Source organism: Amblyraja radiata, chromosome 27, assembly GCF_010909765.2.
Source record: "Amblyraja radiata isolate CabotCenter1 chromosome 27, sAmbRad1.1.pri, whole genome shotgun sequence".
NCBI lineage: Eukaryota > Metazoa > Chordata > Chondrichthyes > Rajiformes > Rajidae > Amblyraja > Amblyraja radiata.
The window spans coordinates 16,912,628-16,938,275 of record NC_045982.1 but is presented as its reverse complement, the minus strand read 5'-3'; the positions used below and the strand labels follow the sequence as shown (position 1 = coordinate 16,938,275).

The window sequence follows — 25,648 nt, the reverse complement described above, 5'->3', positions numbered from 1 at the left end:
GGGTCTGTGAGCCCAAGTTGTTTGGCGAAAGCATGCAGAGCCTTACCTGATTTAGTTAAAGTAGAGGCTTTGTTCGAAGATCTGTCCAGTATAGGGTCTTGGACCAGATTAAAATCTCCACCCACAATGACGTGGTGATTTTCAATATTTGGGAGAGATGTAAAAAATTTGGTTACAAATGAGCTGTCATCCCAGTTGGGACCGTAAATGCTGGCCAATATGACAGGTGTGTCTTGCAGTTTGCTTAGTGTGATCTTTAACCAAATTGAAAATATCCGTAGCTGTAAATCTGCATATGACCACAGCAAATAGAAACACGAATCATAACAGAACATTACTAAGATTTAAAGATATAAGGTTGAAAATCGACAGAGGTTGAAATGTCTGACACTGGAAATTATATTATCTTACTTACTCATAGTATGTATCAAGTTATTATTTTCCTTCTGTATATCTGACATTTTCTTCAACCTAAATATGCAAATTTTGAGCAATATTTGCATTTCCTGCTCTAATTTCTCTTCACAAGGTTCTTTGCTTACTTGGATAACCCCTGCAAAATGCCTTAAAATGCTTACTCTGTCCATACAAATGGAAGCAGTTGCAGCAGTAATCAGAAATTTATACAATGGACAACAGTGACTTCCAAACAAATGACGATTCCAACTTCAGCTCTTGATTCTTGCTGGAAAATATGTGAATAGTGCTTCTCTGAATATGAGCAGAAATGGCCCTTGATCTCACTCATTAGGAGCAGTCCAACTGAGGGAATTAAAGTAATAACATTGAAGGTAGAATTGGTAGACAAGTTTACTCTTTGTAAATAAACATGTAAAGGTTTCCCCAACACGCAGACAACAATTGCAGTGAGCGTTTGCGACCAGAGGGGAGGATGTGCGGAGCTGTGTTTGACCTGCGGGTACTAATTAGCTAGGTTGGACTTTTTTTGTGCGAGCAGGTTTGGCCGGTTTTTCATGTTAGGTACATGCCAGCATTGTAACTCTGCTAGATCCAGAGTACAGGCCTTCAGTCCTACAGCTGGGTTATTGTCTGGCCAATAGATTTTGCTGTTTCCAGTTCTCTCATGGGGCTAAAAGGAAGTACCCGACCTAAACAATCCAAAACTAAATCTCAACTCATGCGTACTCTCTGATTGGGGCATTATGCCTCTTTGAATTTATCTTCTGTTGCTTGGAGGCATCTCAGCCACAATATCACAAATATTATTTTCAATCTTTAATCTGAGTTATCCAGTATCATGAACAGGGTGGTCAATTTCACATGACTCTGACAATTCCTTTAGCTTAAAAAGTTATGGCTAGTCAACAAGTGGGTTTCAGTGAGGGTGTGAGAGTTCAAGATATGCATGTAACTGTTAAGAGTGAAGGGTATGGCTGGCAGGAGTAAGATGGTATAGGCAGCTGTGATCAAGAGTACCCTTGGAGGAGTTTAGGGGATTGAGTAATTTTCTTGGGAATGAAACCAGGAAGGCAAAAGGGGGGCAGGAAATAGCTGGCAGATAAGATTAAGGAGTACCCAGAGAGATTTTATATTAAGCGAAAGGTGTGACAAAGTGGTCGTCCATGTGTGAAATCGCAAGAGGTGGGCAATGGTAACCTGGGCATTGTAATAGCAACCCGAGAGGACAGCTTCTTCACAGAAGGCATTTGGAATGCACCACCTGACTGAGGTAACAATACATTTAAAGTCATTTGGAGAGGTACACGGATAAGAAGGTTTCAGAGGCATTTTGGGCCAAGAAGCTCTATTACTCAATAACTCGATATGTGTTTGAAACAGCTAGAATGTAATGAACAAAACATTATTGCTTACTCTTTATTAAGGATCACATTAACAGAGTTTCTGAACAAGACGAATATAGCAGCAAATAACAAATTATATGTTTACAGGATAACTGTTTATTTACTGTGACCACATCAAATAAAGTCAAACTGCAGTATTTACACAAATCAGCAAATGATGTAGAAAGCCCCATTAAAAAGAAATGTATTGAAAGAGTTACACATCTTCCTTATTTCCAAAGCAAATCTGTAATATTAAAGTGGTTGGCAGAGAAAACGACCCTCTATGAGTGCCATCAGTGTTCTTGGAAACAACATATACCCTGAAACACAATGGGCATATTGCAGGTATGATTCTCTGCACTGCCCGAATGTAATTTTGGAAAGCAGCAATTGAAGGATTAATTTAAAAATCCTATAAAATCACATACGTTTTTAATAATCTTCTGTTCAGTAAAAAAAGATTTGATCCGATTATTGTAGAAGTTTGTACATCAAGTTTATTTTCAATAAAATTGTAAATAACCAGTAATAACTACTGGTTTTACTTTGAATTCTGGCATTGTTTAACAGCGTTAACAACGTGGATTTTTTTGATCCAAAGCAACCTTTATAAAACTGTTTAAAACTCAAGTTCGATCATGGATCTTTCCCAGGTAGCACTTTAAAAAAAAAATCCCCAAGTCATGTGAAGCAATACAAAATTATAAAAGTATAAAAATCACACCATAGCTCATTCAACCTCAACATATGGAGTTTATGGTCAAAGATTTGTACTTTAGATAGTTTTTTTTTCACCTTACATTGTACTGAGTTGTCAGGTAATGTGCTTTGATTTACAAAATTATGTAATCTCCATTTTATCATGTATCATTCAATGTATAATTTTCATGCAAAAATTAAGTTTAATCATATTCTTTAATCACTTTCAGAATTATAAAATACATTCCTTTGTCATTCTCAGTAGAACTAAACTTTTTGCTGATTATGAAACACCTTCCATTTTCACTGTCCAGCCATTTTTTGAGGGAGCAGTAAATGGAGAAAGAGGGGACAGGGAGATGAGAAGGCCTTTGGTGGGAGAAGTCGTCCATTTCAGAGGTTTTGGGATTCCCAACATTGTCACCTGGAGAGATAGCACAAGAGCATGAAACGAGAACAATTCATAAGATGCATCTCAGTCTGGTGACAACTGTTTACCTCTTGACCACATTATCCTGCAGAGTGGTGAACACAGCCAAGTCCATCATGGGCCTATCACTTCCTTCCACCCAGCCCATCTTCATGGTACATTAGTATCAGGAAGTTGGAAGTGAAGGATGCCTGTTACTCTGGCCATTCCCTTTACTCTACCTTCTTGGAGATGACAAAGGAGCTCAAAAGGCTGAAGTACAGCTTCTCCTCTCTAACAGACTCCAGAGCTAATCAACCCCTTCCAATAGGTGCTGTCATGTACCTTTACTCATAACTTTGCCTTATTCCATTAATTCACTTTTGTAATGTTTGCACAACTTCAGATCGCACTACAATCTGCACCATTCTGCTGTTTTGCATTTGTTTTTGTATTTATCATCACCATGTCTACCGTTTACTATAAACGTCATGTAAACTAGGAATTCTATGGTGCACATTACAAATTAATCCAAATCTGAAGCCTGGCTGCAAAATTGAAATGTAGAAATGTGTAGGTTTTTTCGTGCTTCTGGGAGATTCAAGTACGATGCCACTAAATCAGAAAAGGTGACAGATGAAAGTCCTGGAACCTGACACAAGATGCTCTTGCCTGGACCTGCGTCTGGCATGACAAACATCGCAAACGTGTCAACATGATAAAACATGAAGCTTGATATACTGCATGGTATGACTTCAGTTGCAATAAATTTTAACTCTTGTCATCAATCTCGACTTGGGGGACAAGTAGGATTTGTGAGATGATTTATTGCAAGATCCTTTTCTCAAACTGCCTTGGAATAAATTGCCAAACATTATTGTAAAAGAAGTCGAGGAAAATTAAATGGGAAGAACGCTATTTAATTAATATATAGGTCAGAAGGAAATGACAATGGGCCAAGTTTACTGAGGGTCTAATTTGCACTTTATGATCATAACATTTAAAGTATAAATTAAGTATAGTTATGGAAGGATAAAGATGAGTGAGAAAAGAACTGTCAAGAGAGCAATATAAAAAAGACAAATTGCTGAATTGATGAGGAAAAAGCGGAAAAAATATTGAGATGAAGGAAGTGGAAAGTTAATTGGGGATTTTTAGCGTTTTTTTGGTTGTGTTATATTCCAGGACAAGCCAAGCATGCAACCTGAATAAAGTAGATTACTCGTGGGATATTGAAATATCTAGAATAAATAAACGATGAAGCTTGAAATTTCAGAAAATGATGAAAGAGTAAAGAATATCTAACTGTTGACTACAACCCATTGTCAGCAGCAAGCGATGAATCTAGAGGATATTGAATTGCCCACAATAGCATGAGGTGGCCTGTAGGTCATTTCTGCGTGTACTATAAGTGGCAGAATGATTATCGATTTATGCTTTTGTTACCAGTGAATGGGCAGAGAAATCCAAGTAGAGAAAGCATGAGGGAGCTCTAAGACTAGAATATCCTTAAACATAGGAGGATATATTATAATTTCCTTAAGCAAAATAAATTGTTTCTGATACTTAACAAATATGGAACTTCTAAAAGATATCCCAGACAGAATATTGGAGAGAAAAAAAAATAAGAAGACTCAGAATGACAAGGAACACAGCTGAAGAATAAAAATATTGTAGCAAATGTTGGATAAATTAATAAAAAAAGGACCAATAGGGGTTAAAGGAGGAAAATTAAGTATACATTTGTGTTATGTTCAATCTTAGGACAACAATTACCAAACTTAAATAATGTCTGTACAATTAGCAACCATGAAAACCAGGGCAAAACCAAACAGATTTGATGATGACTGTCAATTGGAACAGACTAAAATCATTGGAGCCAACTGTGAAAGGTTGGGTAAAGACCAAGAAGTTGGTTAGGAATGAAACAAGTTCTATATACTTACAGTGGTGTTTGGAAAGGTCTTTGGTGATTCCAGTTGTAGGATGTTGTCAATGGGCCACTTTGTAAATATTCCATAAACTGAGGATCCTTTACTGGTGTACCTAGAAGGAAGAAAAGAGCAGAATGCAAAGGTGAGCTGTGAATTAAAACACTGCTTGCCACAGAAGGCTGTGGAGGCCACGTCAATGGATATTTTTAAGGCAGAGATAGATAGATTCTTGTTTAGTATGGGTGTCAGCGGTTTTGGGATGAAGGCAGGAGAATGGGGTTAGGAGGGAGAGATACATCACCCGTGATTGAATGGCAGAGTAGACTTGTTGGGCCGAATAGCCTAATTCTGCTCCTATCACTTATGACCTAAGAGTCTTCTGTGCAACATGAGTGAAGCATAAACAGCAAGCTCACAGCATGAGACTAGTTCTATAGCTATTGAGTAGTGCCCTCTTGCAGTCTGACCCAAGTAGGGTACAAATGCTGCCATGATCTGGTTCGTGACAGATCCATTTCATTCTTCTGTATTTCAAGCAATTGTACACTTCTCCAATTATTCAGTCCTCATTAAATTATCGGAAGTTGTCAAAATGAACACTGAACTTTCAATAGATAACATATCCTCCCCCCCCCCCCCCCCCCCCCCCCCATCCCAAGATATTACAATAAATTCAATTCCAACAAAGAATGACAGATCTGAAACATTGACCATTTCTCCTTTCACAGATGCAGCTGAACCTGCTGAGCTTTCCCAGCATTTTCTGCTTCAATAACTTCACTACTCAGCACCATTTCTGCTGGATTCCGACTTTATCTATCATTAGAGGAGTGAACAATGGTATCTCCCCACAGTTCTAACAATCAGGTGATATCCAAAAGCTGGACTGCTAAAAGATATTTTCTTAAAACTAAAAAAAATGATGAAACTGCGCCCCCTGACATCAGGTTAATTTATATTTAAGATTCGAAAATTGGTGAATAATTGAGGCACTCCAGTAAAATGGAGTAGATTCAACTTTCACCTCAGGAAGTAATTCAGGAGTCTTCCAAGTTATCATCCTATAGACTTGAAGCTGAATCTATTAAAAAAAATCCCCAAAAGTAAATCAGTAGAAGTTTGCACATTTTTCCTGTGACCTCATGGGTTTCCTCCCACATCCCAAAGACATGGGGGTTTGTAGGTTAATTTGTGTCTATAAATTGCCCCAGTGCATAGGGAATGGGTGCAAAAGTGGAAAAACAGAATTAGTGTGAACAGGTTAGTATAGTCGGATGGTTAGTATGGACTCAGTTGGAGCCTGTTTCTATGCTGTATCTTTCAATCAATCAACTCCCTTTTAATCATTTTGCTATTTACCTGAACTATGGGGTAATTTACAGTGACCAATTAATCTACCAGTATCTCTTTGGGACGAGGGAGGAAAGAAAATGGTCACAGAGAGAGCGTGCAAACTCCACTCAAGACAGCACCCGAGGTCACGATCAATTCCAGATCCCTGGAGCTGAGGCAGCAGTACTAATCATTGCACCATCTTGCCTCCCATCTTTAAACATGAAGTGACTGAATATAGGAATGAAGAATGGTGCAAAGTGAAAATAAATAGTTGCTACATTTAAACCTGATGGATATTACCATATATTTGTAGAGTTCTCTTTCTGAACTCTCCATGGTGTTGATGCATATATTGCTTCACCATTAACACGCAGCCACTGTCCCAGGCCACGCAACCTTTCCTCAAAAATAGGAGCGATGGTGCCGTCTTTCGTTGGACCGATGTTGAGCAGGAAGTTGCCACCATAAGCGATAGTATCCAGTAAATTCTGCCAGAAAGAGAGAGATTTTGCAATGATCTCCAATACCACAGTTCTGATTCTAATTCCAGGCCTCATTACAACAATGGACCATTATATTTTGGCACAATTTCTCAACACCATCCCAGAGAAGCGACTAGATTGCTACTGTGCACATCACCCAGTTTGCTAAATAAATAGTAGTATTTGCACATGATTAACTAGCTTTAAGCATCCACCATCATCACATAAAAATACTTTGAAAAAAAATTGCAATTATTTGAAAATCCCTTGCTTTAATCTAAACTCAAAGCACCACCATTTTAAGGCAATCTTGCAGAAACTGCGACTTAATTTTCTCCATAAATATCTGCTTGAAAGACATTGATTCAATGCAAACCAACCCACTAAAATGTACCCGGAATGGCTTTTCACTGTTACAGCTGGACTGAACACATTTTACAGTGTCCTGATTGAATACTAATATTTCTGGCTATTTCTTGGTCGGCTTAACAGTTGAATACAGCATCCCTGCACTGGGATCAGAAACATCCTGCTCAAAGTCAGTGGCACATGGGTCAATTGTTATGTCCACTACTGATTGAGACACAAGTAGGAAACTATCTGATCTGTTTGTTTGCTGAGAAAGTTATCCCAATGCATTTTTGCCTGGACTCATTTTCATTCCAGTGATGTACCACATTGATTAACCTGGAGTACATACAGTGAGAAGGGATGGCAGATCCATCACGTCGCTCATCATCATATTTCTGCGATATCCCCATGACCTTTTGTCGACTGAGGTGCACATCTCCCATTTATGGTTCTGTAGTTTACCGGGACTGTATTTGTCTTTGCAGTTGTAGAAGCCACCATGTTTACAACCACAGCCAGCTCCCCAGCGGTCATTAGTTACCACAGTATCCTAGTGACAGAAATTATATATTTTTTAAACTTGTATTTAGATAGCAGTTTTACAACCACACCATGTTACCAAACACTTTACAGCACCGTTGTGGATAATGTAAGAAACATGCTAGCAGGTCAACACAAAGCAAGGTCTCAAAACAACAAGGAAATTAGTGATATTCAGTGAAGGATTATTGTGGACAGGGCATAACAGGAAACGCAATTTGATTACCAGCAGAATCAATGTGCAGGGGACTGGAATTATTTCAATACAATTATCTAAATACCATAAAATGGGGTGGAAAGTATCCACACGATGAAATTAAATTTAGTGGAAAAGAAAGAACAAAAGATAGTGCAACTTTGTCAAGGATACCTGGGATGTCAATAAAATTAATGCTGCAAGAAATGAAGAGAGCATAAAATGAAAAGATCCAATATGAAAACAATCAAGCTAGCCAACCCAGAGTACTTAGACAATCAAATTAGTGTGGGTATAGAAGTACTTCGATTTGATGTGAAAAGTGTGAACAAAAGTAGATAAGTTATTTTAAGAAGGCAATTCCATCAATTTAAAACAAACTTTTAAAACCTCAAACAATATAAAGTTGGTAAACACAACACCCAACTGCTTCAACACATAAGATGCTGCGCACATTTCGAGTTGGTGATTGTAAATTACCCAACATGTTTAAATAAGGTGAAGTTGCAGCTCCGTCATGCAGCTTGACATGATCTACAGACTCTCCCACAACTAAAAACCATGGCTACATTGATCAAAATGTGGGGGAAAAAACATGGCTAATCAATTGTATGATAGGGGAATTGTTCAAACAATTCAGTTCATTGTAAAGCCAACAGCTTTAAATGAATAGCTGAAGAAGTCTGAAGAAGGGTCTCGACCCAACCATTCTTTCCCTCCAGAGATGCCGCCTGTCCCACACCGAGTTGCTCCAACATTTTATGTCTATCTTCGGCGTAAACCAGCATCTGCAGTTCCTTCCCACACAGCTTTAAATTATATCTTGTTAAACACAGAAGTTAAAAAAAAAAACAGGTAAATGAGCCTAATCCCAAATAGGCCAATAAAGAAATAAAAAATGAGAAAACTGATCATTGTTAAATTATAATCATCGATACGGATCGCGAATATTGTTAATATATACCTTGACAGGACTATCATTGTAAAGCCAGGCCAAAAATCCAGTGGAATTCCAGTAAGTATCTGGTGCCTCCCAGTCCCCATCTGACCAGATTATATCAGGTTTATATCTATCAAAACACATAACAAAATTCCGATTATTTCTAGACATTCATGCTGCAAAAACCTGATTCTATTTACCAAGGAATGACATTGTCTTCTTTAAAAATGCCTTTAAATCAACATTGGTTCTTTTGGAATTCAACTCTAGGGAATTACATCATCTCAATTAGTTTGAATGCAACATTAAAAGCACAAGATTCTTTCAGTAATAGTAATAGGATTACCAATATTACGAGGCTTAAAATATAAGCAGCAAATGAATTATGTAACTGAAATTATTTTGTCTGATGACATTGTTGTTAAATCATATGGCAGAAATAAAAGATAATTTGATGATTTCACCCATTCATGCTACACCAGAGTATATATTTAAAGTGGAACAATATGACAGCCGTTTAGCTGCCTTCAAGTGAAATATTCCTGCTAATTTTAGCAATTTTTTCCATCCTGAGCAGTTTTATTTTGATTTTCAAAAGACTCAGATCCCAGGTGCAAAGTTAATGCACCATCTACTGGTCTCTCTGATAAAGGCATAACACAAGAGACAAATGTGTTTATTAGTGATGAGAACATTTACAACAAAAGATTGCAAAACCATCATATGGCATTACCTTCTGACCAGATCGTAGAGTTCTGGTAAAGTTTTTTCCACAACAAATTTCTGGGTCTTGAATTTGTTTAGCTTGTCATACAAGTAGAGAGGGTTAAACCACTCAAAGAGAGAATGGTACACTCCATAATATAACTTCCTATTGCAAAAGAACAACAATTTAGCAATATTAAATTCAGTTGGAATGTCAGTTTCTTTTACATAACCTTTGTACATGGTTAAAAATGGCCCATGTTTTGTTGCATGCTATCCAGTCAAAGACAAGATTTTACATGATTATAATCAACCCGTCCACAGCATTCAAATACAGGGTAAAGTTCGATTAAAGATAGTTCTAAGGTCTCCAATGAGATAGATGGGAGTTCAGGACTGCACTCTAGCAGGTGAGAATTGATAGAAATAAATGATTCTCATTGGCAGAAGGATCAGGAAATGGGGAGGCAATAATAAATGCTATCGGCAAACCAACCAAACAGGCGAGTTATTAGGATTTGGAATATGCTGCCGAAGGTAGCAGTGGAAACAGATTCTGTATAATTATTATGGGCTTCATTTGTCTGAATAGACCAGGGCAATTATAAATACAGCGAATCTTCCCCAAATACATAATATTAAATACAGACCGTCTACGAACAGCAGCTGCCAGATCACCCACTAGATCTCGATGTGGTCCTGTGTCAATGGAGTTCCAGTTCCAGGACACTGGCGATCCCCAGTTTGTGAACCCTTCATGGTGTTTTGTTGTCAGCACCACATATCTGAAAATATAAACCACAGGAAAACAATTAGTCATCAACAACCAAGGCCAAAAGGCAAGTAACTCTTAGATATATCTGCGTCATCTGTATTTTAGCTAAAACACAAACCAATGCTTGCAGTTCGAGCTTGGCATTTTAAAGCGTCTATAAATTAGAGTGAAATGTGTGAACATTTAGTGTGCTTTTAATTTAGATGTACTGTAAAGGTTACCTGTTCGCGAGTTTTCAGGGTTACACACCGAGTCTGTGATGACCAGCAATCAACCATACACTAGTTGTATCCTACAGTAGAACTTACAGAACCCAATTAACCAACAAACCTGCACGTCTTTGGAATATGGGATGAGCACCCGTAGAAAATGCACTCAGTCACATGGAGAAATTACAAACTCCATACAGACAGCACCCATACTCAGGATCGAGCCCAGGACCCTGGCGCTTTAAAGCACCAGCTCTACCAATGCACCCTCTCATAGCTATGCCACAATGCTACCCATATTCATTGGGATGAGCCATCAAAAGTGCGTGAACATTGATAAGAGGAAACTGAACGAACAGTGTGTTTCTGCAATTCTCTTTATGTTTCAGATTTCTAATTCTGGTCAGGGCACAACTTCCAATAATGTACTGAAGAAATAATTCATGCTCATTCGCTTTTATTTTAACAATGGAGCCAAAACCACTGAAAGTTAGTTAATACACCACGCTTGGCACACATTGAATGGGGACACCACCCTGTGCACTCTACACTGAAAAAGGGTTCCGGCCTGAAACAATGCATATCCATTTGCCCCACAGATGCTACCTGACCTGCTGAGTTTCTCCACCACTTTGTGTTTTGCTCAAGATTCCAGCAGCTGCACTTCCTCATGTCACACTTGCACTAGCTCAGCCATTCCACCCCATTGCCCCTTCCTTCTCGTTCTCAGAAGAATGGGTGTTGAGATAAATTATCGGCAGTGCCAGGTTCAACACATGTTCTGACAGAAAGGAGACAAATTGCTGGAGTAAGGTAGGCGCGTCAGGCAGCATCGTTGGAAAACATGGATAGTGACGTTTCGGGTTAAGACACTTCTTCAGACTGTTGGAGGGTGGGGAGAAAATAGCGAGAAGAGGGGAGAGGCAGGACAAAGCAGAGCAGGTAATAGATAGACAAGCATGGAGCGGAGTTTGATAGATGGTTGGAACAGAGGTCAGATATAAGAGTTGGAAATTGTAAAGCTAGAGGGAGGAAAGTCACAATAGGGGTGGGAGGTAGGTGGGGCACGTGGGGGAAGAGAGGGGGAGGGAAGTTTTGTAGGGAACCCCATCATGGATAGCACGTTAAACAAAGTTTTTCACTGTGTCCATGGATACGTGACAATACCAAAACTAAACAGGGAAAGGTGCAGGAAGGAACTGCAGATGCTAGTTTACACCCAACATAGACACAAAATGCTGGAGTAACTCAGCGGGACAGCAGCATCTCTGGATAAGTGCCAAAGTCTGCTTTGATTCAACTCATCCTGCACTACTGCCCTGGCCGGTTTCAGCTCTGCTCTAAGATCTTTGGTTTCAGCAGCTGATGCTGGCGGTTGTCATGTGACCGGTCACATGAACGAGAGATCACGTGAAGCTCGGGCTAATTATTCAAACTCAGCAATATTGTAAATCAAAGATCCTATAGGATCTTTGCTGTAAATGTAACATTGGCGACATTGCCTAGACCGGACAAAACACTTCTCTAGTCAAAAATAGATACGAAAAGCTGGAGTAACTCTGCGCGGCAGGCAGCATCTCTGCAGAGAAGGAATGGGGGACGTCTGAAGAAGGGTTTCGGCCCGAAACGACGCCTATTTCCTTCGCTCCATAGATGCTGCTGCACCCGCTGAGTTTCCCCAGCAATTTTGTGTACCTAGGAATGGGGGACGTTTCGGTCGAGGCCCTTCTTCAGAATAACATCTCTAGTCACCCATATTTTTTATCAATAAAGACATTTTTACACCAAATCTATCCTTTCTCGACACTGAAACTCGGTGACTGCTGACATTTGCTCGGCTTTGGCTGCGCTTTTCACGAACCTGGCTCCGGATTCCTCGAACAGTTCCGCCCATTGATCCGGGTTGAAGAAGGTGGCGGTGAATTCTGGAGCGAACTCGCTGTATTCGAACCCCGGTGGGTAGTTCTGTTCCATAAACGCCACATAGCTAAATTCCCTCCTTTCCTTCCAGTTCCACCAAAACCACTCGCTGCCGAAGCTGGGCACGGAAAACACTCCCCAGTGGATGAAAATCCCAAACTTGCTCTCATCGTACCAGCTGGGTAAAGGCCTGCTGTCAAGACTCTTCCAGTTCGGTTGGTAAGGGCCATCGCAGAAAGCCCTGGAGCATAAATACCCGGTAAGGCAAATAAAACTCAAGAAACTCTTGCACCCCATGATCTGCATCCTTTGTAAATAGAACAGGAAATGATCGCTCCTGTTACGTCACTTCAAGCAGAGACTTTCAACCAAAGATTATAGAGCTCCTCCTATTTGCTTTCAACATGCAGCAAGCAATGCAGAACCAAAGAACTGCAGATGATTGTTTATCCAGGAAAGGCACAAAGTGCCGGACATTCAGCGGGTCAGACCAAAGATCTTTGGGTCAGACCGCAACTCTGGGGAACATAGGATCTTTGCTGGGGAACGTGGATAGATTACGTTTCTGTTCGGGACCCTTCTTCAGATTAGCATGCAATTCAATTAATTGTAAATAATCCCGGTTCATCAATGTTGTGAATTTAAACATTTCTTCCTCGGTGAGCATTTTCATTTTAAAATAGCAATGTCCCCAATTCACTGTGTGGGTTCTATCCATGTTTGTGCTCCCAAAATGCAACACTTCACATTTCTCTGTTAAATTTCATCAACCATTCCTCCGCCCACCTGCCCAACTGATCAAGATCCTGCTGCAATTTCTGACAACCATCTTCATGGTGGGACATGGTCATATCTTGGAGTTTCCTGCTGAAACCCAACCCAAATCTTCCCAAAACATATTTCTACATGTCTGTTTAAACAACGTTTGTACAATGCAAACTCTGTGAATTTAAAAAAGCTAGAATGTACATATCTTTAGCAGACATGCATTATAGTCTGTAGGTAGGAAAATAACAATGAATAAGATGAATCTCTTACAAGAATGTTTTAATTTATTGCTTTATGTAATGACACCTGGTCACGTGTGTGATATTTTGGTTCACTTTCCAAAGAATGGCCCTTTAACATAACCTAAAAGTTAAACATGCCTGAAAGTTGTGTAAATAGTTCCACTTGAAGAATTAACATTAAAAATACACAAAATGACACAAAGTATTAGAGTTTGACCTCAGTAGGTCAGACAGCATTGCTGGAGAACATGGATAGGTTAACATTAATAATACATGTTATGATAAGCACCTTACCTAAAAAGTATAAAATCTACCCTTAACCTTCATCTGTCAGATCTGTCTGTTGTGTTATTTTTCCACACTATAGAAATATAATTTATTTTCTTCTGAACAGTGTAAAATAACATGGCTTATTTCACAAATAATTGCATTGATCAAAGTTTTTAAACTTCACAGCTCCGATCAGTCAGGCAGCTTGCCTGACTTCCATTATTAGATCAGCAGAAATATCCCTCCATTAAATATTGGAAAGGAACAAACCTTAGCCTCTATCACTAACTGTACCCCTGCCACTGACTCCATCCCATTGCCTGGTAATAAAGTAATACAGCAATTTGGAAGTACCAAGAGCTCTCAATATACTCCTTTATCAGAATTGTGCTTACATCTATTTCCATTGCTCCACTCACCTGTTGATGCTCACCTGCTGATAAAACACACCCATGCCTTTGTTTCTGGACTTAATTATTAGAAGAACTGAAAATACTATTATTTGCCAATGATTTTGGCCAATGCTAATCCAGTTTGAGCTGTATATTACGACAGGATGGTATGGATAATCAATCCACAATAGTCAATTCTGATATACTTTGTGTTTTACTAATAAAAATAGTGTTTCATACCCAGTGAAAATACCTACAGACAGTGAGGGTGTGCTGAAAACAAAATGACAATTTGGTGACAATAATAACCAAGTACAATGGAAAATGTTCTGTCACCTGCAAAGCCTGAAATCTTAGTTGCAAAACCAGGTAATAATGTTGATGGGTAATGTCATAAATTCTGCCTGTAGTATCATTTCACAAGTTGAATTAACATGATAGTCAAATCTTTTTTTTAACCAGAGTATTACATTTCTAAAATGATTCAAACACAAGGGCTCTATATTTTTGTTCATGTCTTTCAATGACATCTGGTTTATAAACATACATCTTGAAGACCATTTTGAGCACAAAAAAAAAGTATATAAAAGTTGAAATGAGTACAGTACAGAAGCTCATTGGTCCAATATGCCCACACAGGCTCTCCACCAGAGCAACATGATGGTGAATACTTGAACATAAATACATTTTAACATTACACTATGACTGAAACAAATATATTAATTTAACTCCAATTCTGTGCATCCATTTTATCTTTAACAAACGTGCCGATGAGGTTCTTCGCTATAGGTTTTAGTCTCTTTTAGTTTTAAATACATACAATATCCAACATGGAACACTTTAACAAAGCTATACAATAGAATGTCAATAATCTGAACAATTACCATCCCACCTTTCCTATTGAACAGAAACGAGAAACAACTAATACAATTGTTATCATTAACATTTTAAGGGGCAAATAAATTTCAAATTGATACAACTTACATTTTGAACCCCTCGGGTAACTCTTATACTTTTCTTGCTTTAATAGAAATGACTCAGCACAGAATGGTCCTCAGTCACTCTTCTCAACGGTATCATAAACTTAGACTTGTTCATCTTCGTCAGCCAGGATTTCTCGTACTGCATGAACTTGGCAGCTTTCTGGATCTTCTCCCCCAGAACTCAGGAACTCAGTCTCGCCATCAGGCTCTCTAGAAATCCAGCCAGACTCTTTGTCACTTTCCTGAAATTCTATATCATGGTCTGTATGTGAATCTAAGTCGATAGGCTCATCAGAATTCGTTGCATCTATGCAGTTAATGCACAGACCTAAAGATGTGGCACCATCTTGTGCAGGTTTGGTTGCAATGCCAGTGAATGGCTTCTTGCAAACTTTGCAAGTAATGATGTCTCTAGATCTGTGGACCTGGGAAAAGTTCAAACAATGCAATGACATGAATGAAACGAGAAGGAAACACAAAATATTATTAGGAACAAATAGAATTCATTGCTCTTGATGATCAGAGCTTTAGACACATTGTAAATGTAGAATAAAATGATGAATTTAAGAAAAAGTGAAAGCAAGTCCTGTTGCAATGCTGGCAAACAGTACCAATTAACATCAAGACTCAGTACTTCAAGTTCATTTGCACCTCTGCTAAATCATAAAGATTCACTTTTTACAATAGAAAGAGACACAACTATGATACTAAGGCAAGATGCTCAAAGATTCAGGCAAAATAGATATAAAAGTTTTAGAAATTCCTTTAAATCATAAATGGTCTGTGATTTAATGGATGTTTAATGTTAAGTAAAGCTACTTGTAGACATATTAAGGGGAAAGGTGAATATCATAAAGGAAACCACCAAAACAGATCATGAGGCAGAAAAAGAATTCCACATCACATTTGACGTTATCCAAGAGATAATGCCAATATGGACCAGATGATATTTCTGCCACATCCCCATTATTATTTACATTATTGTCCAACAGGTGCTTTTTCTCGCTTCAGAAAATATAGCACAAGCAGGATATTGAGTTCCTGTCTACTGCAACAACAAAAAATAAATAAACTTTAGTAATCTGCAAGACCTTACACTCAGGTGGTGGTTGCGGAGATGCTCAAGTCGTGTGAATCGTTTGTCACAGGAATTGCAATAATATGGTCTCTCTCCTGTATGTGATCGTAGATGTCGCTTCAAGTCAGATTTCCTCTTCACAGTATGTGTACAGAAAGGGCACTTGAATCTCACCTTTCGTAATACATTGCAGTCTCCTTAGAAAGAAATTCAGACTTAGTGTGATCTTTAACCAAATTGAAAATATCCGTAGCTGTAAATCTGCATATGACCACGGCAAATAATGCAAATAGAAACACGAATCATAACAACAGAACATTACTGATAAATATAACATGGTTGAAAATTGACAGATGCTGAAATGTCTGACACTGGAAGTTAAATTATCTTAATTATAGTATGTATCAAGTTATTATTTTCCTTCTGTATATATGACATTTTCTTCTTAACCTAAATATGCAAATTTTGAGCAATATTTGCATTTCCTGCTCTTTCTCTTCACAAGGTTTTTTGCTTTCTTGGATAACCCCTGCAAAATGCCTTAGAATGGTTACTAATTGTCCATACAAATGGAAGCAGTTGCAGCAGTCATCAGAAATTTATGAAATGGACAACAGTGACTTCCAAACAAATGAATGGACTTTTAAAGTTACTCCATTCAGCCAGACATGTATGCAGTTGAACAGTATATTAGTGGTTCATGGCCATCAGATTTGTAAGGCAAATGATAAAGCAGAGTTCCATTAAGATAAGATACCCAGACACCACACACTAACAACCTGGCTCGATCTTTGTCATTAAAGGACTGCTATGCCTACCTGCTATTTCTCTTTTCCATTTAGCTGCAACCTCCACAATTTTAGGTATTGATGGATTACAGTCTTCTGTCTTTCGATCTCTATTTTGAGAAGGTTGCTCAATTGAATCACTGAAATCTTGTAGCAGAGGCAGCATATCTATCTGCTGATGCCTGAAAAAACTCACTGGAAGGGCAATTGATTCCAAACCTGGTACTCTCTTCTTATCACTGTATGGAACAACATTTTTGTGTTCAGATGTTCTTGCATTTGCACCTGAAATACACAAGGTACTAGCTTTGTAAACAGCAAGTTCAGAAACATCCATATGCTCTTGATTATTGGCGATAGAAATTGACAACTGGTCTCTGGAAAAGGGAAGGCTTGAAATTGCCTGATGAAAGTTGAAACTTATCCGGGATTGCCCAACAAGACTTCCGAGATTGGAGTTCTTCTGACTACGGCAAGAATTAGTCTCCAGATTCTGGCTGATGGTGTGCAAGGATATTGCTTCGCCACATGTAATCTTGCCATTATTGGAATAATTTAAATATTTCTCTTTTATACTTATGTCCAGTGATGATTTGATGAAGTTCTTGCAAACACTGAACACATCTGTCATTTGCAGGTAGCTGGCTGCTGACATCACATCAATAACATTTTGGCTTGAGAGTGACAATGTTCCTGAATATATGAAATCCAAAATAATTGCAAATGCATCTGCAGAGAAGACATTGAACGTGGCTACAGTAGGCTGTCCCGCATCCTGGGCACTATGCAGAAGTAACATACGGAAGTAACCACAGCTGGCAAATAAAACATTACGGTGACCCTTGAAGACTCTTCCCTCCACAATGATGCTACAGTCACAAAACATTTCTTGTTTGCGCTGTTCATTTAATTGTTGAAATAAACGGGCTTGGTGTGAGGAGATCTCCATTCTGAGAGCTGCCTGAGGTGACACGAGTCTGTAACGGATATGAAAAATATTATTTTGTTAATATTAGAAGGAAATCCATATCAATAATAGACACCAATACAATGCCCTCCATAATGTTTGGGACAAAGATCCATCATTTATTTATTTGCCTCTGTACTCCACAATTTGAGATTTGTAATAGAAAAAGATCACATGTAGTTAAAGTGCATATTGTCAGATTTTAATAAAGGCCATTTTTATACAGTTTAGTATCACCATGTAGAAATTACAGCAGTGTTTATACATAGCAGCACCCCCCCCCCCCCCCCCCCCCCCCCCCATTTTCAGGGCACCATAATGTTTGGGACACCGCAATGTCATGTAAATGAAAGCAGTCATGTTTAGTATTTTGTAGCATACCCTTTGCATGCAATGACTGCTTGAAGTCTGCAATTCATGGACATCACCAGTTGCTGTGTGTCTTCTCTGGTGATGTTCTGCCAGGCCTGTATTGCAGCCATCTTTAGCTTATGCTTGTTTTGGGGGCTAGTCCCCTTCAGTTTTCTCTACTGCATATAAGGCATGCTCAATTTTGTTCAGATCGGGTGATTGAATTGGTTACTCAAGAATTGACCATTTTTTAGCTTTGAAAAACTCCTTTGTTGCTTAAGATCATTGTCTTACTGTAGAATGAACTGCCGGCCAATGAGTTTTGAGGCATTTGTTTGAACTTGAAAAGATAGGATGTGTCTATACACTTCAGAATTCATTATGCTACTACCATCAGCAGTTGTATCATCAATGAAGATAAGTGAGCCAGTTCCTTCAGCAGCCATACATGCCCAAGCCATAACACCCCCACCTCCGTGTTTCACAGATGAGGTGGTATGCTTTGGATCTTCGGCAGTTCCTTCTCTCCTCCATACTTTGCTCTTGCCATCACCCTGATATAAGTTAATCTTCGTCTCATCTGCCAACTAGACCTTTTTCCAGAACTGTGGTTGCTCTTTAAAGTACTTCTTGGCAAACTGTAACCCGGGCATCCTATTTATGCAGTTAACCAGTGGTTTGCATCTTGCAGTGTAGCTGTATTTCTGTTCATGAAGTCTTCTGCGGACAGTGGTCATTGACAAATACACACCTGACTCCTGAAGAGTGTTCGGGGATATTCCTTTAATATAGAGATAATTCTTCTGTCATCAGCTGTGGAGGTCTTCCTTGGCCTGCCAGTCCCTTTGCAATTAGTAAGCTCACTAGTGCTCTCTTTCTTCTTAATGATGTTCCAAACAGTTGATTTTGGTAAGCCTAAGGTTTGGCTGATGTCTCTAAGTTTTATTTTTGTTTCTCAGTGTCATAACAGCTTCTTTGACTTTCATTGGCAGAACTTATGTCCTCGTGTTGATAAACAGCAATAAAAGTTTCCAAAGGTGATGGAAAGACTGGAGGAAAGACTAGGTGCTGAGAGCGCTTTTATACCTGCATAAAAGAGGCAATTAAATTCACTGCATAAATTATAAATGCCTGTGCAGGCATGTGTCCCAAACATTATGGTGCCCTGAAATGGGGGTGGGGGGGACTATGTATAAACACCGCTGTAATTTCTACATGGTGAAACCAAAATGTATAAAACTACCCTTTAAAATCTGACAATGTGCACTTTAACCACATGTGACTTTTTTAATTACATTTCTCAATTTGTGGAGTACAGAGGCAAATAAATGATGGGTCTTTGTCCCAAACATAATGGAGGGCACTGTATAATGCAAGCGATTCAATCGAGCAGAACTTAAAAGACCTTGTTTGCTTTGCTTTCTGTCATCCTATGGAAGGGGATGACTATCCAGAGGTCACAAAATTAAAATGTGCATGAAAACAACCAAAGGGTAAATTCACTCCAACCCCACATAAGGACCTAAATACTATTATGGAAGCACATTTTACTTTAAGACCAAGCTTTAGTAGGATGCAGCCCTAGATTAAATAAATGAATGGGTTTAAGCTTAGAAAGATGAGAAGTGAATCCACATCTCATGTTTTTTATGTTGCATCGAAAAACTTGTTTATATCTAAGACCCTCAGAAATATTGGCACAGGTGATAGGCCAAATTAGGCTTTGCATTTCCCCGACTCTTCCAGCCCCATAACTCTCCAGGAATATCATCCACTGGCTGCCATGCCTTCAGCTGTCTTGGACATGCCCTGGTATTCTCTCCAAACACCTTACCATCCACTGCTGTAAATGACTGCCGATTCCCACTTTCAACCGGTTCCTTAAACCGTATTTCTCATGGCCAAATCAACCCTTTTTATAATAAAACCATAAAGCAAACTGAAAACACTCAGCAGAGCAGAAACCAAAGACGAACAGTTGACATTTCAAAGACCATTCACAGACCTGCTTGGCGTTTCCAGCACTTTTTGGGTTGTATTTTAAAAAGATTTTCAATCTTTTTAGGTGACGCGCTATTAAGTTTCGTCTGATCTATGAATCGTGTTTTGCCCTGCGATTGTGTGACACTATTCCAGTGCGGGCTGCTGGATGGCTATGTTGTCGCCAACGGAGTGCAAGGATTGGAATGATGGTGATGGGGAAGGAAGGGCGATGATAGAGAAGGATGGTGATGAGGGAGGAAGGCCAGTGTTGGAGAAGGGACCACTTCATGGCGTTCTAAAATTCCAACTTCAGCTCTTGATTCTTGCTGGAAAATGTGCGAATAGTGCTTCGCTGAGTATGAGCAGAAATGGCCTCACACTTCCCTTGATCTCACTCATTAGGAAACATAGAAACATAGAAATTAGGTGCAGGAGTAGGCCATTCGGCCCTTCGAGCCTGCACCGCCATTCAATATGATCATGGCTGATCATCCAACTCAGTATCCCGTACCTACCTTCTCTCCATACCCTCTGATCCCCTTAGCCACAAGGGCCACATCTAACTCCCTCTTAAATATAGCCAATGAACTGGCCTCGACTACCCTCTGTGGCAGGGAGTTCCAGAGATTCACCACTCTCTGTGTGAAAAAAGTTCTTCTCATCTCGGTTTTAAAGGATTTCCCCCTTATCCTTAAGCTGTGACCCCTTGTCCTGGACTTCCCCAACATCGGGAGCAATCTTCATGCATCTAGCCTGTCCAACCCCTTAAGAATTTTGTAAGTTTCTATAAGATCCCCTCTCAATCTCCTAAATTCTAGAGAGTATAAACCAAGTCTATCCAGTCTTTCTTCATAAGACAGTCCTGACATCCCAGGAATCAGTCTGGTGAACCTTCTCTGCACTCCCTCTATGGCAATAATGTCCTTCCTCAGATTTGGAGACCAAAACTGTACGCAATACTCCAGGTGTGGTCTCACCAAGACCCTGTACAACTGCAGTAGAACCTCCCTGCTCCTATACTCAAATCCTTTTGCTATGAAAGCTAACATACCATTCGCTTTCTTCACTGCCTGCTGCACCTGCATGCCCACTTTCAATGACTGGTGTACCATGACACCCAGGTCTCGCTGCATCTCCCCTTTTCCTAGTCGGCCACCATTTAGATAATAGCCTGCTTTCCTATTTTTGCCACCAAAATGGATAACCTCACATTTATCCACATTATACTGCATCTGCCAAACATTTGCCCACTCACCCAGCCTATCCAAGTCACCTTGCAGTCTCCTAGCATCCTCCTCACAGCTAACACTGCCCCCCAGCTTAGTGTCATCCGCAAACTTGGAGATATTGCCTTCAATTCCCTCATCCAGATCATTAATATATATTGTAAATAGCTGGGGTCCCAGCACTGAGCCTTGCGGTACCCCACTAGTCACTGCCTGCCATTGTGAAAAGGACCCGTTTACTCCTACTCTTTGCTTCCTGTTTGCCAGCCAGTTCTCTATCCACATCAATACTGAACCCCCAATGCCGTGTGCTTTAAGTTTGTAAACTAATCTCTTATGTGGGACCTTGTTGAAAGCCTTCTGGAAGTCCAGATACACCACATCCACTGGTTCTCCCCTATCCACGCTACTAGTTACATCCTCGAAAAATTCTATAAGATTCGTCAGACATGATTTACCTTTTGTAAATCCATGCTGACTTTGTCCAATGATTTCACCACTTTCCAAATGTGCTGCTATCCCATCTTTAATAACTGACTCTAGCAGTTTCCCCACTACCGATGTTAGACTAACTGGTCTGTAATTCCCCGTTTTCTCTCTCCCTCCCTTCTTAAAAGGTGGGGTTACGTTTGCTACCCGCCAATCCTCAGGAACTACTCCAGAATCTAAAGAGTTTTGAAAGATTATTACTAATGCATCCACTATTTCTGGAGCTACTTCCTTAAGTACTCTGGGATGCAGCCTATCTGGCCCTGGGGATTTATCGGCCTTTAATCCATTTAATTTACCCAACACCACTTCCCGGCTAACCTGGATTTCACTCAATTCCTCCAACTCCTTTGACCCGCGGTCCCCTGCTATTTCCAGCAGATTATTTATGTCTTCCTTAGTGAAGACGGAACCAAAGTAGTTATTCAATTGGTCCGCCATATCCTTGTTCCCTATGATCAACTCACCTGTTTCTGACTGCAAGGGACCTACATTTGTTTTAACTAATCTCTTTCTTTTCACATATCTATAAAAACTTTGCAGTCAGTTTTTATGTTCCCTGCCAGTTTTCTTTCATAATCTATTTTTCCTTTCCTAATTAAGCCCTTTGTCCTCCTCTGCTGGTCTCTGAATTTCTCCCAGTCCTCCGGTATGCTGCTTGTTCTGGCTAATTTGTACGCATCATCCTTCGCTTTGATACTATCCCTGATTTCCCTTGTTATCCACGGATGCACTACCTTCCCTGATTTATTCTTTTGCCAAACTGGGATGAACAGTTTTTGTAGTTCATCCATGCAGTCTTTAAATGTCTTCCATTGCATATCCACCGTCAACCCTTTTAGAATTAATTGCCAGTCAATCTTGGCCAATTCACGTTTCATACCCTCAAAGTTACCTTTCTTTAAGTTCAGAACCATTGTTTCTGAATTAACAATGTCACTCTCCATCCTAATGAAGAACTCAACCATATTATGGTCACTCTTGCCCAAGGGGGCAAGTACAACAAGACTGCTAACTAACCCTTCCTCATTACTCAATACCCAGTCTAAAATAGCCTGCTCTCTCGTTGGTTCCTCTACATGTTGATTTAGATAACTATCCCGCATACATTCCAAAAAATCCTCTTCCTCAGCACCCCAGCTAATTTGATTCACCCAATCTATATGTAGATTGAAGTCACCCATTATAACGGTTTTGCCTTTGTCGCACGCATTTCTAATTTCCTGTTTGATACCATCTCCAACTTCACTACTACTGTTAGGTGGCCTGTACACAACACCCACCAGCGTTTTCTGCCCCTTTCGCAGCTCTACCCATACCGATTCCACATCCTGCAAACTAATGTCCTTCCTTTCCATTGCGTTAATCTCCTCTCTAATCAGCAACGCTACCCCACCACCTTTTCCTTTCTCTCTATCCCTCCTGAATATTGAATATCCCTGGATGTTCAGCTCCCAGCCTTGGTCACCCTGGAGCCATGTCTCCGTGATCCCAACTATATCATAGTCATTAATAGCTATCTGCACATTCAACTCATCCACCTTATTACGAATGCTCCTTGCATTGAGACACAAAGCCTTCAAGCTTGTTTTTACAACACTCTTACCCCTTATACAATTTTGTTGAAAAGTGGCCCTTTTTGATTTTTGCCCTGGATTTTCCGGCCTGCCACTTTTACTTTTCACCTTGCTACCTATTGCTTCTACCCTCATTTTACACCCCTCTGTCTCTACACTCACACATTTAAGAAACCCTTTCCCTTTAACTCCATCCTCCACTAGCCAATTCGACACCCCACCCCCCTTATTCAGTTTAAAACCACCCATGTAGCAGTGGTGTAGCAGGAGCAGTCCAACTGAGGGAATTAAAGTCATAACATTGAAGGTAGAATTTGTAGACAAGTTTACTCTTTGTAAATAAACATGTAAAGGTTTCCCCAGCACGCAGACAACAATTGCAGTGCGCGTTTGCGACCAGATGGGAGGATGTGCGGAGCTGTGTTTGACCTGCGTGAGCTGAGTGCACACCTGCCTGTGAAGCAAGGTAGGAATTTCCAAGATCCAATCCAGGGTGTGAATGACTCTTGATTCCAACTGGCCGGGTCAATGGTTAAACAGAGCGGTGGCGGCGGCAACGGCAACAGTGAAGAACGCCCAAGTTCACCCGCCCGCGTCCGACACCCGCGCGGACCACAGCGCACGTGACCAGCGGAGCGTGGGCGGACCAACCGCCCGCGCACGAGAGACCAGCGCCGCGCGCAGCAGCCCGGGTGGAGCGCAGCATCGGTGGGCGGGCGGCCAGTGCAGGGGCTGCATTATCTGCGGGAGGGGCGGGCGGGCGGCCAATGCAGGGGCTGCATTATCTGCGAGAGGGGTGGGCGGCAGCGGGTCTCTGCCCTTCGGCCTTTCATCGGCTTGTTGCTATTACCTCCACCTCGGGCTCTCATTCAAGCGGAGCAGAAAACCCCTTACCCGGGACAGACGACGCTTTCCACCCAGTCCGACCCGGACGTACCTTTAACGCCTGCATGTACACCCGGTGGCGCTGAAGAGGCGGAGTGCGACAGATGGCGCGATTTTTATCCAGAGAACCGCGCTTTGACTGCTCTCCGACTTCCTGGTTTTTACTCGGGTATTTTGGAAAATCAGGCAACGTCTGTCGCGGACCGTCCCTCGGGTCGCCTTCCATGGCAGCAGGGGCGTCGCTCCTTCCGTGTACATAATAGGTGCAGGAAGGAACTGCAGATGCTGGTTTACACCGAAGATTAGCAATGTTACAAAATTTTGAAATTTTAAAATCAAGTCTGCAATTTATCCCATCAGATAAAGCACAAAAAGAAGTTTAATTTGACACCTAATTCACTTTCATATCTTCAGTATTAATAAAGTTATGGCCATTTTCATACTCGGAAATTAACATCTTGTTCTCCCTATAGGGAGGGTTCACGGCAGTCGGGTCACGACCCATGACCCGTACTGTTGCCACGCTACTCCAAATGGATTACACGCGATGAACTGCAGGTAGGCACATACCATTGTTTCCAGCGTAGCGGGCCCGTTAAAACACGCTGAAAGTCAATTTTTGCGCTGTAAATAATTATGGAAATCGGGATAAGCGTGTGAGACATTTAGCCTACTTCAGAATTCCAAAAGTGAGGAGAAATAACGGTAGATAGAAACGAGAGCTGAAGGGATGACAACAGCCAGAGTGCTTGGCGAACATTGGCCGTTTGCTCACTGCATTTCGTCAACAGTAAGGCATTATTTGTGTTTTTTCTTGATTCCTTTGGCATCTAAAAAGTTTCAGAAGTGATAAATCTGGCTGTAATTTTTTTTAATCGCCCATGGTTCTCGTGGGTTTTTACATACAAAATGAAAACGCATCTGAAGAAAAATTTACAGCCAGATTTATCACCTGAGAATTTTTAGATACCAAAGGAATCAAGAAAAAGCACAAATAATGCCTTACTTGATGAAATGCAGTGAGCAAACGCGATAATTCCCAATATTTTCAATGTTTACCAAGCACTTTAGCTGCTGTTATCCCTTCAGTTCTCGCTTCTCTAAACCTTCATTTCGCTTCACATTTGGAATTCTGAAGTTGGGTACATGTCTCTCACACTTACCCCGACTCCACGATTTTTTTCAGCGCAAAAAATCAACATTTTGGCGGTTTTTAACAGGTAGGAAAGTACGCGTTTCTAGCATTAATAACATATACCGGAAGTGACGGATGTCTTCCAGTTGGATTTAGCGGCTCCGTGCGTCGAGCCCTATGACCCAGTGACCTTTCGTGCAATCACCCTATTGAT

At 40.4% G+C, this 25,648-nt stretch overlaps 2 protein-coding genes and 1 long non-coding RNA gene across 6 annotated transcripts; all 3 read right to left on the bottom strand.

Annotated features, from left to right (window-relative positions):
* Nucleotides 1-820: 820 nt before the first annotated feature.
* Nucleotides 821-23,879, bottom strand: LOC116988517. The gene is made up of 2 exons (XR_004415971.1): nucleotides 23,844-23,879; nucleotides 821-913 (listed from the first exon to the last, which is right to left on the bottom strand). It is a non-coding gene; the product is annotated as an uncharacterized LOC116988517 (long non-coding RNA).
* LOC116988515 (tissue alpha-L-fucosidase-like) lies at nucleotides 1,900-12,693 on the bottom strand. Its single transcript, XM_033045316.1, has 8 exons — nucleotides 12,242-12,693; nucleotides 10,047-10,181; nucleotides 9,425-9,562; nucleotides 8,716-8,821; nucleotides 7,365-7,565; nucleotides 6,483-6,670; nucleotides 4,860-4,959; nucleotides 1,900-2,928 (listed from the first exon to the last, which is right to left on the bottom strand). The coding sequence occupies exons 1-8, from the start codon at nucleotides 12,604-12,606 to the stop codon at nucleotides 2,788-2,790; spliced, it is 1,374 nt and encodes a 457-aa protein (XP_032901207.1). The 5' UTR covers nucleotides 12,607-12,693; the 3' UTR covers nucleotides 1,900-2,787.
* On the bottom strand, nucleotides 14,168-24,447 carry LOC116988514 (zinc finger and BTB domain-containing protein 8A-like). Of its 4 annotated transcripts, none has more exons than XM_033045311.1 (4): nucleotides 24,309-24,447; nucleotides 16,852-17,798; nucleotides 16,052-16,230; nucleotides 14,168-15,380 (listed from the first exon to the last, which is right to left on the bottom strand). In XM_033045311.1, exons 2-4 carry the CDS (start codon nucleotides 17,768-17,770, stop codon nucleotides 15,057-15,059), a joined length of 1,422 nt encoding a protein of 473 aa, XP_032901202.1. In that variant the 5' UTR covers nucleotides 17,771-17,798; nucleotides 24,309-24,447; the 3' UTR covers nucleotides 14,168-15,056. The 4 variants fall into 4 exon arrangements, with proteins under 4 accessions (XP_032901202.1, XP_032901206.1, XP_032901203.1 ...); XM_033045315.1 differs by having other exon boundaries at nucleotides 24,265-24,314; XM_033045312.1 differs by lacking the exon at nucleotides 24,309-24,447 and adding an exon at nucleotides 23,865-24,070.
* Nucleotides 24,448-25,648: the final 1,201 nt, after the last annotated feature.